This window comes from Stenella coeruleoalba (assembly GCF_951394435.1).
Source record: "Stenella coeruleoalba genome assembly, chromosome: 2".
In the NCBI taxonomy this organism is placed as follows: Eukaryota; Metazoa; Chordata; class Mammalia; order Artiodactyla; family Delphinidae; genus Stenella; species Stenella coeruleoalba.
In genome coordinates this window covers 85694954-85715610 of record NC_137147.1, presented here as the reverse complement: position 1 = coordinate 85715610, position 20657 = coordinate 85694954, and the positions used below count along the sequence as shown (strand labels likewise).

General features: G+C 36.5%; 1 protein-coding gene and 1 pseudogene across 6 annotated transcripts in view; both read left to right on the top strand.

Moving 5' to 3' along the window:
- UBR1 (ubiquitin protein ligase E3 component n-recognin 1) overlaps window positions 1-20657 on the top strand; it is a 167885-nt gene that overhangs the window by 94961 nt on the left and 52267 nt on the right. For all 5 annotated transcript variants that reach the window (XM_079915121.1, XM_079915122.1, XM_079915120.1 and 2 more), the window contains 8 exons: window positions 7446-7509; window positions 9720-9844; window positions 12121-12173; window positions 13278-13380; window positions 14242-14290; window positions 14684-14838; window positions 16373-16472; window positions 17419-17528. In XM_079915121.1, coding sequence (XP_079771247.1) covers window positions 7446-7509; window positions 9720-9844; window positions 12121-12173; window positions 13278-13380; window positions 14242-14290; window positions 14684-14838; window positions 16373-16472; window positions 17419-17528 — 759 coding nt within the window. The remainder of the gene's footprint in view (window positions 1-7445; window positions 7510-9719; window positions 9845-12120; window positions 12174-13277; window positions 13381-14241; window positions 14291-14683; window positions 14839-16372; window positions 16473-17418; window positions 17529-20657) is intronic.
- Window positions 18469-20098, top strand: LOC307181850 (large ribosomal subunit protein eL32-like; annotated as a pseudogene). Its single transcript has 2 exons — window positions 18469-18486; window positions 19626-20098. The product of its transcript is annotated as a large ribosomal subunit protein eL32-like (transcript).

The window sequence follows — 20657 nt, the reverse complement described above, 5'->3', positions numbered from 1 at the left end:
TCCGTTTTTCATTCTCAAGATTGCTTTGGCTATTCGGGGTCTTTTGTGTTTCCATACAAATTGTGAAATTTTTTGTTCTAGTTCTGTGAAAAATGCCAGTGGTAGTTTGATAGGGATTGCATTGAATCTGTAGATTGCTTTGGGTAGTAGAGTCGTTTTCACAATGTTGATTCTTCCAATCCAAGAACCTGGTATATCTCTCCATCTGTTTGTATCATCTTTAATTTCTTTCATCTGTGTTTAATAATTTTATGCATATAGGTCTTTTGTCTCCTTAGGTAGGTTTATTCATAGATATTTTATTCTTTTTGTTGCAGTGGTAAATGGGAGTGTTTTCTTGATTTCACTTTCAGATTTTTCATCATTAGTGTATAGGAATGCCAGAAATTTCTGTGCATTAATTTTGTATCCTGCAACTTTACCAAATTCATTGATTAGCTCTAGTAGTTTTCTGGTAGCATCTTTAGGATTCTCTATATATAGTATCATGTCATCTGCAAACAGTGACAGCTTTACTTCTTCTTTTCCGATTTGGATTCCTTTTATTTCCTTTTCTTCTCTGATTGCTGTGGCTAAAACTTCCAAAACTATGTTGAATAAGAGTGGTGAGAGTGGGCAACCTTGTCTTGTTCCTGATCTTAGTGGAAATGCTTTCAGTTTTTCACCATTGAGGATGATGTTGGCTGTGGGTTTGTCATATATGGCCTTTATTATGTTGAGGATAGTTCCCTCTATGCCTACTTTCTGCAGGGTTTTTATCATATATGGGTGTTGAATTTTGTCAAAAGCTTTCTCTGCATCTATTGAGATGATCATATGGTTTTTCTCCTTCAATTTGTTAATATGGTTTATCACATTGATTGATTTGCGTATATTGAAGAATCCTTGCATTCCTGGAATAAACCCCACTTGATCATGGTGTATGATCCTTTTAATGAGCTGTTGGATTCTGTTTGCTAGTACTTTGTTCAGGATTTTTGCATCTATGTTCATCAGTAACACTGGCCTGTAGTTTTCTTTCTTTGTGACATCCTTATCTGGTTTTGGTATCAAGGTGATGGTGGCCTTTTAGAATGAATTTGGGAGTGTTCCTCCCTCTGCTATATTTTGGAAGAGTTTGAGAAGGATAGGTGTTAGGTCTTCTCCAAATGTTTGATAGAATTCGCCTGTGAAGGCATCTGGTCCTGGGCTTTTGTTTGTTGGAAGATTTTTAATCACAGTTTCAATTTCAGTGCTTGTGATTGGTCTGTTCATATTTTCTATTTCTTCCTGATTCAGTCTTGGCAGGTTGTACATTTCTAAGAATTGATCCGTTTCTTCCAGGTTGTCCATTTTATTGGCATAGAGTTGCTTGTAGTAATCTCTCATGATCTTTTGTATTTCTGCAGTGTCAGTTGTTACTTCTCCTTTTTCATTTCTAATTCTATTGATTTGAGTCTTCTCCGTTCTTTTCTTGATGAGTCTGGCTAATGGTTTATCTATTTTGTTTATCTTCTCAAAGAACCAGCTTTTAGTTTTATTGATGTTTGCTATCTTTTTTCATTTATTTCTGATCTGATTTTTATGATATCTTTCCTTCTGCTAACTTAGGGGGTTTTTTGTTCTTCTTTCTCTAATTGCTTTAGGTGCAAGGTTAGGTTGTTTATTCGAGATGTTTCCTGTTTCTTAAGGTGGGCTTATATTGCTATAAACTTCCCTCTTAGAACTGCTTTTGCTGCATCCCATAGGTTTTGGGTCGTCATGTCTCCATTGTCATTTGTTTCTAGGTATTTTTTTATTTCCTCTTTGATTTCTTCAGTGATCACTTCGTTATTAAGTAGTGTATTGTTTAGCCTCCATGTGTTTGTACTTTTTACAGATCTTTTCCTGTTATTGACATCTAGTCTCATAGCATTGTGGTCGGAAAAGATACTTGATACAATTTCAGTTTTCTTAAATTTACCAAGGCTTGATTTGTGACCCAAGATATGATCTATCCTGGAGAATGTTCCATGAGCACTTGAGAAAAATGTGTATTCTGTTGTTTTTGGATGGAGTGTCCTATAAATATCAATTAAGTCCATCTTAATTTTTCATTTAATGTATCATTTAAAGCTTGTGTTCCCTTATTTATTTTCATTTTGGATGTTCTGTCCATTGGTGAAAGTGGGGTGTTAAAGTCCCCTACTGTGAATTTGTTACTGTCGATTTCCCCTTTTATGGCTGTTAGTATTTGCCTTATGTATTGAGGTGCTCCTATGTTGGGCGCATAAATATTTACAATTGTTATATCTTCTTCTTGGGTCGATCCCTTGATCATTGTGTAGTGTCCTTCTTTGTCTCTTCTAATAGTCTTTATTTTAAAGTCTATTTTGTCTGATGTGAGAATTGCTACTCCAGCTTTCTTTTGGTTTCCATTTGCATGGAATATATTTTTCCATCCCTTCACTTTCAGTCTGTATGTGTCTCTAGGTCTGAAGTGGGTCTCTTTTAGACAGCATATATCTGGGTCTTGTTTGTGTATCCATTTAGCCAATCTGTGTCTTTTGGTGGGAGCATTTAGTCCATTTACATTTAAGGTAATTATCGATATGTATGTTCCTATTCCCATTTTCTTAATTGTTTTGGGTTCGTTATTGTAGGTCTTTTCCTTCTCTTCTGTTTCTTGCCTAGAAAATTTCCTGTAGCATTTGTTGTAAAGCTGGTTTGGTGGTGCTGAACTCTCTCAGTTTTTGCTTGTCTCTAAAGGTTTTAATTTCTTCATCAAATCTGAATGAGATCCTTGCTGGGTAGAGTAATCTTGGTTGCAGGTTTTTCTTCTTCATCACTTTAAATATGTCCTGCTAGTCCCTTCTGGCTTGCAGAGTTTCTGCTGAAAGAGCAGCTGTTAACCTTATGGGGATTCCCTTGTGTGTTATTTTTCCCTTGCTGCTTTTAATATGCTTTCTTTATATTTAATTTTTGACAGTTTGATTAATATGTGTCTTGGCGTATTTCTCCTTGGATTTATTCTGTATGGGACTCTCTGTGCTTCCTGGACTTGATTAACTATTTCCTTTCCCATATTAGGGAAGTTTTCAACTATAATCTCTTCAAATATTTTTCAGTCCCTTTCTTTTTCTCTTCTTCTGGAACCCCTATAATTCGAATGTTGGTGCATTTAATGTTGTCCCAGAGGTCTCTGAGACTGTCCTCAGTTCTTTTCATTCTCTTTTCTTTATTCTGCTCTGCAGTAGTTATTTCCACTTTTATCTTCCAGGTCACTTATCCGTTCTTCTGCCTCAGTTATTCTGCTATCGATCCCATCTAGAGTATTTTTCATTTCATTTATTGTGTTGTTCATCATTGTTTGTTTCATCTTTAGTTCTTCTAGGTCCTTGTTAAATGTTTCTTGCATTTTGTCTATTCTATTTCCAAGATTTTGGATCATCTTTAGTATCATTATTCTGAATTCTTTTTCAGGTAGACTGCCTATTTCCTCTTCATTTGTTAGGTTTGGTGGGTTTTTATCTTGCTCCTTCATCTGTGGTATGTTTTTCTGTCTTCTCATTTTGCTTATCTTACTGTGTTTGGTTTATCTTACTGTCTCCTTTTTGTAGGCTGCAGGTTCATAGTTCCCGTTGTTTTTGGTGTCTGTCCCCAGTGGCTAAGGTTGGTTCAGTGGGTTGTGTAGGCTTCCTGGTGGAGGGGACTACTGCCTGTGTTCTGGTGGGTGAGGCTGGATCTTATCTCTCTGGTGGGCAGGTCCACACCTATGGTGTGTTTTGGGGTGTTTGTGGACTTATTATGATTTTAGGCAGCCTCTCTGTTAATGGGTGGGGTTGTGTTCCTGTATTGCTAGTTGTTTGCCATAGGGTGTCCAGCACTGTAGCTTGCTGGTCATTGAGTGACGCTGGGTTTTGGCGTTGAGATGGAGATCTCTGGGAGATTTTCGCCGTTTGATATTATGTGGAGCTGCGAGGTCTCTTGTTGACCAGTGTCCTGAAGTTGGGTTTCCCACCTCAGAGCCACAGCACTGACTCCTGGGTGAAGCACCAAGAGCCTTTCATCCACATGGCTCAAAATAAAAGGGAGAAAAAGTAGAGAGAAAGAATTAGTAGAAGTAGGAAGAAAGAAAGAAAGGAAGGAAGGAAGAAAGGAAGGAAGAAAGAAAAGAAGGAAGGAAGGAAAGAAAGAAAGGAGGGAGGGAGGGAGGGAAGGAGGGAGGGACAGTGGGAGGAAGGAAGGAAGGAGGGAAGGAAGGAAAAAAGCAAGCAAGCAAGAAAAAGTAAATTAAAATAAAGTAAAATACAATAAAGTTATTAAATTAAAAATAATTATTAAGAAAAAAAACAGACAGAACCTTAGGACAAATGGTGGAAGCAAAGCTATACAGACAAAATCTCATACAGAAGCATACACATACACACTCACAAAAAGAGGAAAAGGGTAAAAAATCATAAATCTTGCTCTCAAAGTCCACCTCCTCAATTTGGGATGATTTGTTGTCTAAAGGAGGGAGGGAGGGAAAGAAGGAAGAAAGAAAGGAAGGAAGGAAGGAAGGAAGGAAGGAAAAGATAAAGTAAAATAAAATAAAGTTATTAAAATCAAAAATAATTATTAAGAAAAAACAATTTTTTAAAAAAAAAGGACGGATAGAACCCTAGGACAAATGTTGGAAGCAAAGCTATACAGACAAAATCTCACAGAGAAGCATACACATACACGCTCACAAAAAGAGGAAAATGGGAAAAAATCCTAAATCTTGCTCTCAAAGTCCACCTCCTCAATTTGGGATGATTCGTAGTCTATTCATGTATTCCACAGATGCAGGGTACATCAAGTTGATTGTGGAGCTTTTATCTGCTGCTTCTGAGGCTGCTGGGAGAGACTTCCCTTTCTCTTCTTTGTTCTCACAGCTCTCAGGGGCTCAGCTTTGGATTTGGCCCCGCCTCTGCGTGTAGGTCGCAGAAGGGCGTCTGTTTTTTGCTCAGACAGGACGGGGTTAAAGGAGCCGCTGATTCGGGGTCTCCGGCTCACTCAGGCCAGGGGGAGGGAGGGGCATGGAGTGCGGGGCGAGCCTGCGGCGGCAGAGGCCGGCGTGACGTTGCACCAGCCTGAGGCTCGCCGTGCGTTCTCCCGGGGAAGTTGTCCCTGGATCCCGGGAACCTGGCAGTGGCGGGCTGCACAGGCTCCCCAGAAGGGAGGTGTGGACAGTGACCTGTGCTCGCACACAGGCTTCTTGCTGGCGGCAGCAGCAGCCTTAGCGTCTCCTGCCCGTCTCTGGGGTCCGCGCTTTGAGCCGCGGCTCGCGCCTGTCTCTGGAGCTCCTTTAAGCAGCGCTCTTAATCCCCTCTTCTCGGGCACCAGGAAACAAAGAGGGAAGAAAAAGTCTCTTGCCTCTTCGACAGCTCCAGACCTTTTCCTGGACTCCCTCCCAGCTAGCCGTTGTGCACTAACCCCTTCAGGCTGTGTTCACGCCGCCAACCCCAGTCCTCTCCCGGTGCTCCGACCGAAGCCCGAGCCTCAGCTCCCAGCCCCGCCCGCCTCGGCGGGTGAGCAGACAAGCCTCTCAGGCTGTTGAGTGCCGGTCGGCACCGATCCTCTGTGTGGAAATCTCTCCGCTTTGCCCTCCGCACCCCTGTTGCTGCGCTTTCCTCCGTGGCGCCGAAGCTCCCCCTCTCCGCCACCCACAGTCTCCGCCCGCAAAGGGGCTTGCTGGTGTGTGGAAACCTTTCCTCCTTCACAGCTCCCTCCCACTGGTGCAGGTCCCGTCCCTATTCTTTTGTCTCTGTTTTTTCTTTTTTTCTTTTTCCCTACCCAGGTACGTGGGGAGTTTCTTGCCTTTGGGAGGTCTGAGGTCTGCCAGCGCTCAGTAGGTGTTCTGTAGGAGTTGTTCCACGTGTAGATGTATTTCTGGTGTATCTGTGGGGAGGAAGGTGATCTCCGCGTCTTACTCTTCCGCCATCTTCTCCTCGTCCGTCTTATTTGTTTTTAAAGGAAAAATTGAATCTTTTATATGTACTTTTTTTTTTTTTTTTTTTTTGCGGTATGCGGGCCTCTCACTGTTGTGGCCTCTCCCGTTGCGGAGCACAGGCTCCGGACGCGCAGGCTCAGCGGCCATGGCTCACGGGTCCAGCCGCTCCGCAGCATGTGGGATCTTCCCAGACTGGGGTACGAACCCGTGTCCCGTGCATCGGCAGCCGGACTCTCAGCCACTGCGCCATCAGGGAAGCCCTATATGTACTATTTTTGTAATATGCTTCCTGTGCTTAATGAAATATTGTGATAGGTTTTTTCTTGTCACTAAGTATGCAGGAACCTCATCTTTTTTTTTACATCATAATTTTTAATTGCTGTGCAGTATTGCAGTATATGAATGCATTATACTTTAGTCCCCTATTGCTGAAGAGGCTTTTCAAGTTTTTTGCTCATATAAATGTCTCTGCACCTCAAGGTTTAAACACTTGCCTAATTATTTTGTTACGATAAATTCTTCGAAGTGGATTTGCTGAAGAATACAGTATACTCTTTCTTATGACTCTGAATACGTATTGTCAAATTGCTCTCAGAAAAGTAACTCCAATTTAAGCTCTCTCTAGCAGTATGTACATCTGTAATGGTACTGATATTTTTAATCTTTGTTGGTCTGATACATGAAAGATGGTGTTTAATTTTCATTTGCAGTTCTTTAATTATCAGTGAGGTTGACCATGTTTTCATGATTATTGACCTTTTTTTTCCTTTTTGGTAGTGAATTATCTGTTCCTGTCCTTCACCCTTTTCCTGTTTTTTGTAAAAGTTCCTTATTTAGTAAAGATATTAATTCTTTACTTGTATTTGTTATCAATAAATTTTTTATGGTTTATATTTTGTCTCTGGAGTTTTGTGACATCTTCATTGTTTTAATACTTGATACCAGTTTATAAAGTAACCTTTGACTACTTTGAATTTATGAATTACATTATTTTATTCTTCAAATTCGAAGTCACTTGCAACAGACCAAAGGATAGGCTATAAAATACAAAGCTAATTTTTAGTCATGTTTTTATACTCAGTGAAAATGAATATCTCATTTACTGTAGTATTTAAATAACAGGTGTGTTAGGGAAGGGAACTCTCACCATAACTGTTAGTTACCTATTTGAAGACACTGTCTCACCAACCCAGATAAGAAGGAAGCCAATAATAGAGGAAAAGTTAAAGATTAGAATTCTTTTGTTGACTGAAGACTAGATGGGAAATAATGATAATAAAAACAGTAATAATATTTAACAGTTGTTATTGAGTTCTTACTTCGTGCCAAGTATTGTGAACCTTGTTGAATTTGATGTCAAAAAAGGGAATTATTCACCTCATAATTCTCTGTTGCTGTGGTCCGAAAGAAAATACTGGATCAGTTGGACTATCTGATCCAGAAAAAAATGTATGTTTTATGGACGTTTTTGATTCTTAAGTAACTAATTTTTTCTTTTACAATTCTATAGGATTTGATTAAACAATATAATACCTTAATAGAAGAAATGCTTCAAGTCCTCATCTATATTGTGGGTAAGATTAAAACATGTTTTGAAATAGAACATGAGTTACTTTTTAGAGAGAACATTAATAAGAACTGTAAGTTATTTTGTTCTCCTCCCAAATACAGCAGAGAATATTAGAGATAAATGTGACTAATGTGATTGATACGTTTAGGAACTCACCTTTTAAAAAACACAGCTGTTACATCTTCATTTTTCAATACCTGATTTGTAATTGTTTGGACTTGTTTGTAGAGATCTGGGATATAATTATCCTAGTTAGAAAAGTAAATGTAAAATAACTATGTCGAGTGCTAAAAATTTTATGTGTGGGTATATATATATATATATATATATATATATATATATATATATATATATATATATATATATAAAATTTCAATGTAACATTCGTCTAAGTAAGATATATTTTCATCAAGTCATTCTGTTAAATTAACTTTGTGCAAATATTGGCCATACTTCTACTTTTGTATATTCTATATTATAGTCTCTGTTGATCTTACCAGCTAAGTAAAAGTTTTTGACTTTTCATTCTGGTTCTTATTTCTTACTCTACTGCAGGAGACACTGCTTTGTATTAATACTTCCTAGTGAGGTTTCTAGCCATTAGCCAAATCTGAAAACCTGGGTTCATTTTATTTGTTTATCAGGGAGCTAGTTGCTGGGCTAGCTGCTTGTCTCAGCAGGAAGTGTGGTAAACCGTCATTGCTAAGTGAGATTGCTAAATCTTCCAGGCGCTAACTCTTCTGGAATAACTCCAGAGTATTTCATAGGAAACTGCTGAAAAAAATGGACAAATTAAAAATGTGTAGAAGATTTTTAAGTTGGTGACATACTTTATTAAATTACAAAGACTTGAGGGGAATTTTTGTGTTTGTTCTTGGAATACTATATGAAGAATTTCTAATACTGCTTATTAATGCTATATATTAAAATTGCTAATATATTTTTGCTGTTTTATATTTTACTATTTTATTATTGCTACTATTATTTTGCTGTTACTTTGTTTACCCAAATTCATTGGGTATTTCCTTCTATGTGATTTGATTTTTAGTTAATATTTGCTGCATTCCTGAGTATAAGTTTATTACCTTTAGGAGTCATCATTTTTAAAAGTGTGTGTGTTTGTGTGTGTGTGTAAAATCTCTGATTATATTAAGATTAATATAATCTCTGATTATATTATATTAATTAAGAAAACATTAAGAAGTAGCAAAAGATTTGGATTAGGAATCAGAAGATCTAGAGTTGACCTCGCTATAAACTGTCAAGAGCGTGCCATTTACATTTTTAGGGCCTCAAATTCTTGATTTGTAAAACGTGAAAGTAATCTACATGATCTCTAAGGTTCTTTCTAGCATGAAACTTATAGAGGGTACTGTTTTGGTGGAAAACAATTGAAAATTACAGTGTTTGAAGAGGAGTGAGTCTGTTGGAAGTGAATTAAATTAACAAAATGTCATTCTTTGGCTAATTTGTAGAATTCATCAAATCTCTTAGGCAAAAAATTCCTGTATTCTAATAACCCTCTTATAGATATCACAGGACTTTGTACTCATGTTGTAGTATTGAAAATCAGTGGTGACATAAGGTCAAATATTTTAAGCCTTCTTGAAGCATTGGGGATTAGATGCTGTTGACACCAGTGAAGTTCCCGTAGTTAATTTAGCTATTTTCTCTCCCCATTTGGCAGTTTATCGAGATGAAAAGTGGAAACCTGATTATGTGGGCATGTTAGCAACACCATCCATTCCTGATACATATTACTATTTTGTCATTTAACCCATAGAGATATTTTTAAGTATTTTGTTTTTTAGTTTTCACTTTGTTCTTTCTTAAATAACAAGTAGAGACAACATTGAGGAAATCTTGAAAGAAAAGCTATTGTTCCGTTATGGCCACTACTTATTCAATGCTATCTTCCTTGTTTTCTGGGTTAGAGACCATGCTAATTTAATCAAGGGGCCTTGTTTATAATGTGTGAGTATGTGTATGTATATGTGTGTGTGTGTTTAAGTTAAGAGAAGGCCTGTGTTCTTCAGATCTCTTCATTTTTCTTCCTCTTTTAGCAAAGAGACTCTTGTTCAGATTTAGGAACATGTCCAAATAATTTTTGGTTACTATCTCATAGATTTGATTTAATGCAGTGTTCTTGATGGGAAGAGATTTAAATGGAAAGCAATTAATTGTTTTACTTTTTCTTTTCATTGTTTGTATTAGGAGAGCGTTATGTCCCTGGAGTGGGAAATGTGACCAAAGAAGAGGTCACAATGAGAGAAATTATTCACTTGCTTTGTATTGAACCCATGCCACACAGTGCCATTGCCAAAAATTTACCTGAGAATGTAAGTCCAGTTTTGTTTTTCACTCCATTCACCTCAAGATGGGATAGTTTTTTCTTTTTCTTTAATTGGAAGCCACTCGAAGTTTTAGGAAAATCTGTTTAGGAAATTTTCAGATATAAAACTCACCATTAATTTTTTTGTGGTATAAACTTTAATTCTGGCCTTTTGGGCATTAGGAAACATTTTAGAGACATTCTGACTGTTTAGAAAACATTTTAGAGCAGGAAACTCTTTGCTTTTTTGTTTCACTTTAACATAAATTTTCTCCAGAGGAAAAGGGGACTTCCTGAAATGCTGAGACTATTTGGGTGGTGTGTTAGTCTGGGTCTTCTGAGAAGCAGATGTCAAGACAAAAGATTTAAGATTTAATTAGGAACAATGACTATGAGAGAAATGGTGAGGAAACTGGGAAAGGCTGGGGGAGCCATCATACTGTGGTGCAAATCTGACTCCAGGTGAAGGAAAGAGGGAAGGAACGTTAGGTAGGACTGTCCTAGACTGCTGGGTAGTCTAATCAAGGCTTGTTGCCTTCCCATGTCTCCCAGAGTGAGCCTGCATTAGTATCTCTGTTCTCTAGCTGGAGATCTGCAGGGTGCAGTCTCATGGCTGACACAGGTGATATTTATGTTCAGTATTGCTGATATTGAAGCAGTAATCCTAAAGATTATGAGTCATATTTTTCACTCCGAGATTTAATTTTGAATTAGAACAATGATTCTTAAAAGAGATTAGATTTACCTGTACTATCAAGGCTATCCAGAGAAGTAGAATGGAGGTAAGCTTTGACTGTTGGTCATTTTTCTTCCAACATACCTGTATCTTTTTCCAATTTTATTGTTAACTGATTCTCAAACTTTAACCATTTGACATATCACCTTCATAATATTTGCACATCTCTCTACCAATTTTATAATTATTAATACAGTTTATTTATTTATTTATTATTATTTTGGCTGTGTTGGGTCTTTCTGTGCTGTGTTGCTGTGCGTGGGCTTTCTCTAGTTGCAGCTAGCGGGGGCTACTCTTCATTGCAGTGCACAGCCTTCTCATTGTGGTGGCTTCTCTTGTTGCGGAACACAGGCTCTAGGCACACGGGCTTCAGTAGTTGTGGCGTGCAGGCTCAGTAGTTGTGGCTCACGGGCTCAGTAGCTGTGACGCACGGGCTTAGTGGCTCCGCGGCATGGGGGATCTTCCCGGACCAGGGATTAAACCCACGTCCCCTGCATTGACAGGCAGATTCTTAACCACTGTGCCACCAGGGAAGTCCCTTATTAATACATTTTAAAATCAACTTACATTTTTCCTTAGCATCTTTCTAAGCAATATTACAATGAAATAGTAGGTTTAACATTCTAGATTAATTTTTTCCTAATACATGTTAAGATAAATGAATATTCAAAAATTTAAAAATATATAACTGTGTGCCACCTAAAATAATTTCACATACCAATAATGGTACACATTCCGTATTTTGCAAAAAAAAAAAAAAAAAAGCTTTAGTGTCTACCCTAAGTTTTCACTGCTTATCTCAAGTATGTTTTTAAAAGAGGCTAAATTTAATTTTTGCAACACTATAGGAATCTATGAATTTGCTTTAGTATATTGACTAGGTCCTTATCCTGATTTTAAATGACTTCATTAAGAAAAAATTCCTTATTGGGACTTCCCTGGTGGTCCAGTGGTTAGGACTCTGTCCTTCCACTGCAGGGGCATGGGTTCGATCCCTGGTCGGGGAACTAAGATCCCACATGACGCATGGCATGGCCAAAAAGAAACAACAAAAAAATTCCGAATTCAAGGAAAAATACAGACCAGTCAGAAAAAAATAAAATTATTATAATTGCAGAAGCCAGAATATATTTGGACATCTACATATGTGTTTTACCATAGATCCTATTTATTTTGTTACCTTGGTTTTAGGGATTAGTACAGCATGGGCATGTGCTTAAATGATGTAGGTGATGAACATACTAGATAAAGAAAATAATAATTTCTTTGAATTACTGGTTGTATGTGTATATATATATGAGGGCAAACTTAGATTAAATTTCTTCCTTAAGCAGTTTATACATACATCTTACCTCTGTTAAGAAATTGGTCGTCCCTCAAAACAAAGCTAATTGGTCTTAGACCTAATTTTTAAATATTGGAAATTGATCTTTTTTTATTGTTCATAAAACACTCAGGAATGCTATTGAAAGTGTATTTCAGTTCACAGTAAGAGAAGATAAAGTCCTTACATGAAGGTAAAAATGACAAAAATGTTGTTTCAACAGGAAAATAATGAAACTGGCTTAGAGAATGTCATAAACAAAGTGGCCACATTTAAGTAAGTACTTAATATTTATGCTTCTTCTGAAAGTTAGACCAATCTTTGTTCTTGTATTTCGGATACTTTGTAGAAGCTCTGAAGTTCTTTCCTGAACTCCCAAGGACAAAAACAAAGTACAGACAGAATGGGTGAGAACAAGGGGCACACTGTAGGCACTTAGTACCTGTATGATGAAGAAATGAGTATTTTTGTCAAGTGAATGAGAAATGTCCATTTGTGATATTAGGTGACTTAAGTAAGCAAAAAAACCTTTTGATAGTCTCTTTCCCATCAATTCTAAGCCATGACTTCGTTTATTCTATTAAATATTTATATTGTATTCTAATTTTAGACTTTTCTCTGCTAGGATTAAAACATTATTTTGCAATCCTTTGATTCTTTGAGATACAAAAAAATGGAAATAAGGTTTTAAGTGGATTAATTCTTGAAATTAAAAATTGATACTGGTAGTGAATTTTACTGTTATAGTAATATATTTATAGATAAATTGCTAGTTTCAAATAACCTTAAAAATAGAGTGTAGCTTTTTTATGCTCTAATATTGTTCAATAAAGTATTTCACTTACTTTGAAAGAGACCAAAAGCTGTTTAATGTGCAGAACAAATATGGTGTGCTCCTTTTGGCCTTAATGCTTTTCCTTATAGTTCTCTGTAGAGGATTCACCACTATATTTTCATTTATAATTCAATTTTCTACAGATATGATATCTTACTACCATTTTATATTTGACCTTAGACAATGCAAGCTGTAGTTGAACAGGAAATCTTGAACAGGCTTCATTTTTAGCTTCTGAAGCCTTAGGGATTTAGGTAGGGTATGGGGTCAGATCTACGTAGTATAAAATAAACTTCTTCAGATTTGTTTAAATTTCATAATTATGAAACACAGCTTAGCTGTTACCAGGACTTTGAGCTTACAGTGTAGGTTTTTAGTTTTACTCTTGAAATGAAATTTGTCATTTCAGTTTAAGCAAGTTGAATGAGATAAGGCTGATTTCTTCTCTTGATTTTGACTTTTATATTAACTTTTAGGTTCTTATTTTGTCTTACTCTATACTTCAAGAGCACTGCAGTTCACCTCTGTATTTTCTATCGTTTTAGGAAACCAGGTGTATCAGGACATGGAGTTTATGAGCTGAAAGATGAATCATTGAAAGACTTCAATATGTACTTTTATCATTACTCCAAAACACAACATAGCAAGGTAGGAAAAGTTATCCTCTTCAGTAAATAGCCTAAAATGCTTTATGCTTTCCAACTCCATAGAAAATTGCCTGGTTTTTCTGTAGTTTCATACTGGTTTTCATTATTAGAGCTCATTATCTTACCCAAGAAATTAAAATTGAATCAATAATGTTATCTAGTTCGTAGGAAATATTCAGATTTTCCTGATTATACCAAAAATATTCTTTTAGTTGTGTTAGGGGTAGGAGGATTCAATCAAGGATCATGCACTTTATTTGGTGTCATGTTGCTATAGTCTCCTTTAATTTGGAATAATCTTTTTGCCTTTTTTTGTCTTTCATAACATTGACATTTCTGTAGAGTATAGGCTAGTTGTCTTTTAGAATATCCTATATTCTGGATATGTCTGATTGTATTCTTGTGAGTAGATTCAAGTTAAACATCTTAGGGCAAAAATACTACATAAATGATATATTGCATCACATCAGTAGGCACATATAATGTCTGTTTGTCCCATTAAGGGTTGATGTTAAGTTAGATCACTTAGTTAAGGTAATATCTGGCTTTGTCCTTATAAAATGAATAATTTCCAGTTTGTCGTACAATGCCCTGTATATAATAGACACTAGGTAAATACTGTTGACTGAAAGAATGGGGACTAAATTAGTGATGAACATTATTACCCATCTATTTTGCAGTGGCTTTCCCTAGGACAACCATTTTGTTTCTGGAGTAAGGTAGCATTTGAATACATATTTCAGTATATAAAGTATTTTGGTAGGTTTGTGAATCTTTCCTGCCTGCTTCAAAGTACCCCATTTTTTTCATACTTGTCAAGTGGTGTATTTTAAGATAGACTTTTTTTTTTAAATATATATAGGCTGAACATATGCAGAAGAAAAGGAGAAAACAGGAAAACAAAGATGAAGGTAAAAAATGAGACACTGAATTGACTCATTTTGACTATATGCTGTGATTTTGTATCAGCAAAGCATATAGTGTTTTGTTTTTGTTGTTTTTTGAGAGTGGGCAACTAATGGAAGTGCAAAGAACCCTTTGTTTCTTGCTCACATATTAAGATATAGCCTACATCAGTGGTGATAGAATTTTAAATTTATAACAAATGGAGTTTATTTTGGGTGACTTACATAGTGACTTATTTCCCTTGACATTGATGTTTTCAGTGCTTTAAAGGTAACAAAGATCATGTGTTGTTTTGCTTGTAATATATGATTCTGACATTTGTAATTTAGCATGAAGGATAACCCAAATAAAATTGTACCTATTTGTCTCTCCTGACATTGATCTCCTACCCACTTTAGCACTACCACCACCTCCTCCTCCTGAATTCTGCCCTGCTTTCAGCAAAGCAGTTAACCTTCTCAATTGTGATATCATGATGTACATTCTCAGGACCATATTTGAGCAGGCAGTAGACCCAGATTCTAACTTGTGGACTGAAGGGATGCTCCAAATGGTATGTATACCGAAAATATTTTCTCTATTTCAAATACTTTCTCTACTTCATAGAGTTCTTGGAGGTCTGGAGAAGATCGGTAGTCTAACTTTCTGACTTCATTCAGAACCACAACTAGAGCACCTGAGACCTAAGGGTCATTGAAAACAGCTTAGATGTGGCACAGATTTCCTTGTGACACATTCTCAAGTTTTTAGGATCCTTACTCTTGAGAATCATTTACATTAAAAAAAAAGCAGAGAAAAATTTTAAAAAGGGCTGTTCCTGCTAATAATAAATTGGCATGTCATTATTGTATCATAGTTTTCTGTATTTTTATTTCACATTGTATTATCAGGAGACAGTATAATAAAGATTTGAAGACAGGTTTAGGCTTGAATTTACCTCACTTGGGTTAGCGCACTTCCCATTTAAGGAGCAAAGAGTAATTTCCCCATTGCTAAAATGGGTTTAAATATAATTATTTCATAGAGTTGTTATGAGAATTAGTTCATTAAATGGAAGCAGCTATTTTTTTCTTCATGCTCTTATGGATAAGTTATTTAATAATGTCACCTTTGGTAGCTGTAATAGGATATTTATTTATCACCTGCCAACTAAATTTCCTTGGCTGTTATTGGTCTGGAGGCTCTAAATGCTATCATACTCTATGTGTATCTCACTTTTTTTTTTTTATAACAGTGGTAAATAAATGCAGTAAAAATTTCAACCCATAGAGATATATTTGAAATCAAAAAATTTCTCTCCCTGCCTCCCATCGCCCTACCTAAAGGTTTGTATCATCTGAAAGTCGTTCCACATTAGAGCATATAGGCCTACCTCATGCTTATAGCTGCATATTCCATTATATGGACATCTATGATGCATTTAACTATGTCCTGTTAATAGACATTTAGGTTGTTTTTAGGTCTTTGTATAACAAAGAACACTAAAATGAACATTGTTGTACAAATATCTTTGTACACTTAAGTGAATGACTCTGTTACACTAATTCCTAGCACTAGGTCTGTACCTTTACATTTTTGATAGATATTGTCTAATTGGCCTCCAAAAATGTTATACTGATTTACTTTCCCATTACCAGTGTGGTGAAGAGTGCCTGCTTCCTAACACCTTTGCCAGCTCTGTATTTTACTAAGCTCTAAAATTTTTGCCTTTTTTTTTTTTTTTTTTTTGCCATTTTAATAGGTGAAAAACAGATGATCTTGTTTCACTCACATTTCTTTAATTTTACGTGAACTTGAACCCTTTTTTTTTGGCCGTGCCATGTGGCTTGCGGGAACTTCCCCGACCTGGGATTGAACCCAGGCCACGGCAATGGAAGCCCAGAATCCTAACCACTAGTCCACCAGGCAACTCCCAAGGTTGAACATTTTTCATATGTGTATATTTCATTTCTTTTTCTGTGAACTGCTTGTTCATAACCTTTGCACATTTTTTACCCATCAGATTGCTTATTTTTTTACCTCCATTTAAAATGTATTTACCTGAAGAAGCACAGTTTTAAAGATCTTGTCCTACTTTCCTTTTTCAGGCGTTTCATATTCTGGCATTGGGCTTACTAGAAGAAAAGCAACAGCTTCAAAAATCTCCCGAAGAAGAAGTGACATTTGACTTTTACCATAAGGCCTCAAGTATGTTTTAGTATCATTTTCAACACAGTTTCAGCTATTTGCCAATTTGTAACAGAAAGTTTAGCTCTGACAGGATTTTAATCTGTTAGTCCTTAAGACGGAAAACTCTGAAATTGTTTTAAGTCTTCTCGTAGCATTTTTAGTTTTTAACATTTTCAGTAACACAGGTATGTTTTTTAATCCCCATGGCAGTCCTTTTACTGCATGATCTCACCCCCCTTTTGGGGGTGCTGCATGCATTGATGGTTTCTTACTTTCATTCCTTGTCTCAGTATTATCAAATATTTGCTGCTATCTCAACCATAATGTTTATACTACCCATCTATGGAAGATATTAATGTTCCTGAATTTAAAATGATTGCAGAAGTCTGAGTGAATGATAATGTGTTTGTTTTGCACAATTTTCAATGTGGAAGAGCAGGATAGGTTTAGATTAGATTTTTCTTAAACGCTACATGATTAAGACAGTTTTTTCAGAGCACATTCTAGGAACATTGATTTATAAGATCAATAAGACAAAAACATCTCATTTTCTATTTAAACACTATTTTTTAGATTCTTGACTACATCATAAACCTATTCAGTTTATGGATAGGACAGCTCCCACTTCCATATTTTTGGGAGCTTTGGTTCTCAGTAAGTACTTTTAGACAGTGAGCCAAGTAGAGGGAAGGCAAAAGATATATCATTAAGGGTAGTTTTCACTTAGCAGCCCCAGTGGAACATGTACAAGAGAGACCTAAAGTAATTCCCGTTTTTCAAGTTCTTTAATTTAATACTTAGTACTTCATGTAATTGTAGATTCTTCCATTGAAAAATTAATGTAGTTAAGGGATTGACTGCAAACTTTGGTTATCAATGTGAATAACATTAACTATAAATTATAATTTATACATAATTATGAAGATATATGTTCATGATATATACTTTTTGTGTTTTAAAAAAGGATTGGGAAGTTCAGCCATGAATGCTCAGAATATACAAATGCTTTTAGAAAAACTCAAGGGAATTCCCCAGTTAGAAGGCCAGAAGGACATGATTACATGGATACTCCAGGTAAAACTGAAAAATAAACTGATCATTATCTTGGTTTAAATATTTAAGAATCTTCTGCTTGCCTTTAAGATTAAACCATAATATTCTCTAGTTGTAAAATCATTTACTACTGATTTTCATGATCACTCATAATTTTTCATGTTAGTAATCCTATTTTCCGTATGTTTTAGTGAGGGCTCTTTTTAATAAATTAACATTTATTCGTTTCATTATTCAGTAAATACGTATTGGGTACCTGCTTATGTGCCATGTTCATTTCTAGGCTCCGAAAAAGACAGATAAGGTGCTTGCTATCATGTTGCAAACATTGAGCTATAGACAATAAACAAAAAAATTATCAGAATAATTCAGTAGATGAGTAGGGGTAACTTTAGATGGGTAATCAGAAAAGGCCTCTTTTAGGTGGTAACACTGGAACTGAATGACATGGAGCCAGTCTTACAAGAATCTTGAAAAGTCCTCCAGAATGAGGGAACAGCAATGCGGAAGCTCTAAGGAGGCCAGAAAGAAGGCTAGTGTGACTGGAACATAATGGGGGAGGGAGAGAAAGGTAGGCAGCAAGGTCAGAGGCACAGCCGGGGCCAGGTCATATAGGACCTTACAGGTCAGGGGTAAATGGATTATAGGGACAAGAGTAAACACAGGGTAACCATTAGAAGATTATTGCAGTAATCCTGGTGAGAAATGAGCATGACTTCAGCTAGAAAGCAGATGGCAAGAAGCTGGACTGATTCACGTATAATGTGATAGTAGGAGCTATAGAAATTGCTGATACATTAGATGGAAGAAGTGAGAGAAATCAAAATGACTCCTAATTTGGAGTTTGAACTATTGGGTGGATGGCAGTGCCTTTGGGGAGGAGTGAATGAGGGGTAGGGAGAGAGGTCAGGAATGTTACTTTAATGGAAAACCCTCCAAATGGAAACATGAAGCCAAGGTTATGGAGCTTCCTTTCACGGTATTTATGAAAATATTTTTATGTTATCAGCTAGATATTATGTTGATAATTAGAATATAGGGTGGGGCTTCCCTGGTGGCGCAGTGGTTGGGAGTCCGCCTGCCGATGCAGGGGACGCAGGTTCGTGCCCCGGTCCAGGAAGATCCCACATGCTGCGGAGCAGCTGGGCCCGGCTGGGCCCGTGAGCCATGGCCGATGAGCCTGCGCATCTGGAGCCTGTGCTCCGCAACGGGAGAGGCCACAACAGTGAGAGGCCCGCATACCACAAAAAAAAAAAAAAAAAAGAATATAGGGTGGTTACATCAATTGGGGATCTTTGTACTGATTTGTACTTCAAGCAGTTAGTCCTTTTTATTACTTAATCAGAGACACTCCTTACACAAGTGTGATATAATTTGATATGTAACTATAAGGTAATGATGTTATCAAGATTTCTCTTGAAGTAGATTTCATGAATATTTACTATTTTTCTTAAACCTACCAATATAATCATTTTAAAATATAAAACAAAAACAAATAAAAGAAGTAAAGTAGATAACTATTCTATAGATTTTACTCATATGTAGAATATTAAATTAAATAAATGAACAGATCAAACCAAACAAAATCAAGCACATAGATACAGAAAACAGAGTAGTGATTACCAGAGGGAAGGGAGTAGGGGCAGAGTGAAATGGGCTAAGGGGGTCAACTGTATCATAATGGATGGAAACTAAGTTTTTGGTGGTGTGCATGCTGTAGTGTATAGAGATGTAGAAATACAACATTGTACACATGAAACTTGTATAATGTTATAAACCAATGATACCGCAATTTTAAAAAAGTCAATTGAGCCATCAATTAGTCCAACATTTATATCCTATGGACCTGGTGTTATAAATTGGAGATCTGGTCCTGAAAGTTCATTTTTCCATTACAATACCAAAGTCCATTGTCAAAATATATAAAAATCACAAATATCTGTTCTTATAAACATTAGATACTTTATCCAAATGGTTAATATAAAGTTTTGTTTTAAGTTCCTTGTGGGAGCTTTTTCCACATGAGACTGAGGCTCTTTCAAAATATAAATACTACAAGTTTTATGGATGTGCTGTCCTATTTCTGAAATCTTGATATTGTTAAAAAGAATGAGATAGCTCTTCCTTGGCACTGCCTGCGGAGGTGGCGGCCGTCTCCTACTTGGCATCATGGCTACCCTCATGAAGCCCAAGATTGTCAAAAAGAGGACCAAGAAGTTCATCTAGCACCAGTCAGGCCAGTGTGTCAAAATTAAGTGTAACTGGCAGAAACCCAGAGGTATTGACAGTGGGGTGCTCAGAAGATTCAAGGGCCAGATCTTGATGGGAGCAACAAGAAAACAAAGCACATGCTGCCCAGTGGCTTCCGGAAGTTCCTAGTCCACAACATCGAGGAGCTTGAAGTGCTGCTATGCAACAAATCATACTCTACTGAGACTGCTCACAATGTCTCCTCCAAGAACTGTAAAGCCATTGTAGAGAGAGCAGCCCAGCTGGCCACCAGAGTCACCAATCTTTGTGCCAGGTTGTGCAGTGAAGAAAATGAGTACACAGCTCATGTGCACGTTGTATTTGTGTCAATAAAACCATAAAACTCAGACAAAAAAAAGAGTAAGATAGATCTGTATAAGCTGTTTTGCAAACACCTCTAAAGATAAATGATGAAGTGAAAAAGGAAAGTAGGAAACAGTGTATATAGTAGGATCGGTTTTTATGAGAATATATGTAAATATAAAGAAATATATATTCTGATTTTTTTCCTGAAAAGAAATACTAATTATCTTTAATTTAGTTGATTGTGGGGAGAGGGACTGGCATCAGGAAGAAAAGGTATCACTTTCCATATTGTATCTTTGTCTTTATATGTCTTTGCACTAAAAATGTTATTTTAAATTTTAAAAAATTTCCATAGCAAAAGCAGAGGTATGCTCACCCCTGCAGACTGATTCAGCTGATTTTTGCTATCCCCAACCTTCTTCTTAGCTGGATTGCTATTTATTATGTATTTGCAGGTATTTCTCTCTGTGTGTGTGTGTGTGTGTGTGTGTGTGTGTGTGTGTGTGTAAATATATATAAATAGCTTAAGTTTAAGTCAAAGACATTTGGAGACATGATGACAAAATCAGTTGAGTGAATTTCTCTGTTCCTGAT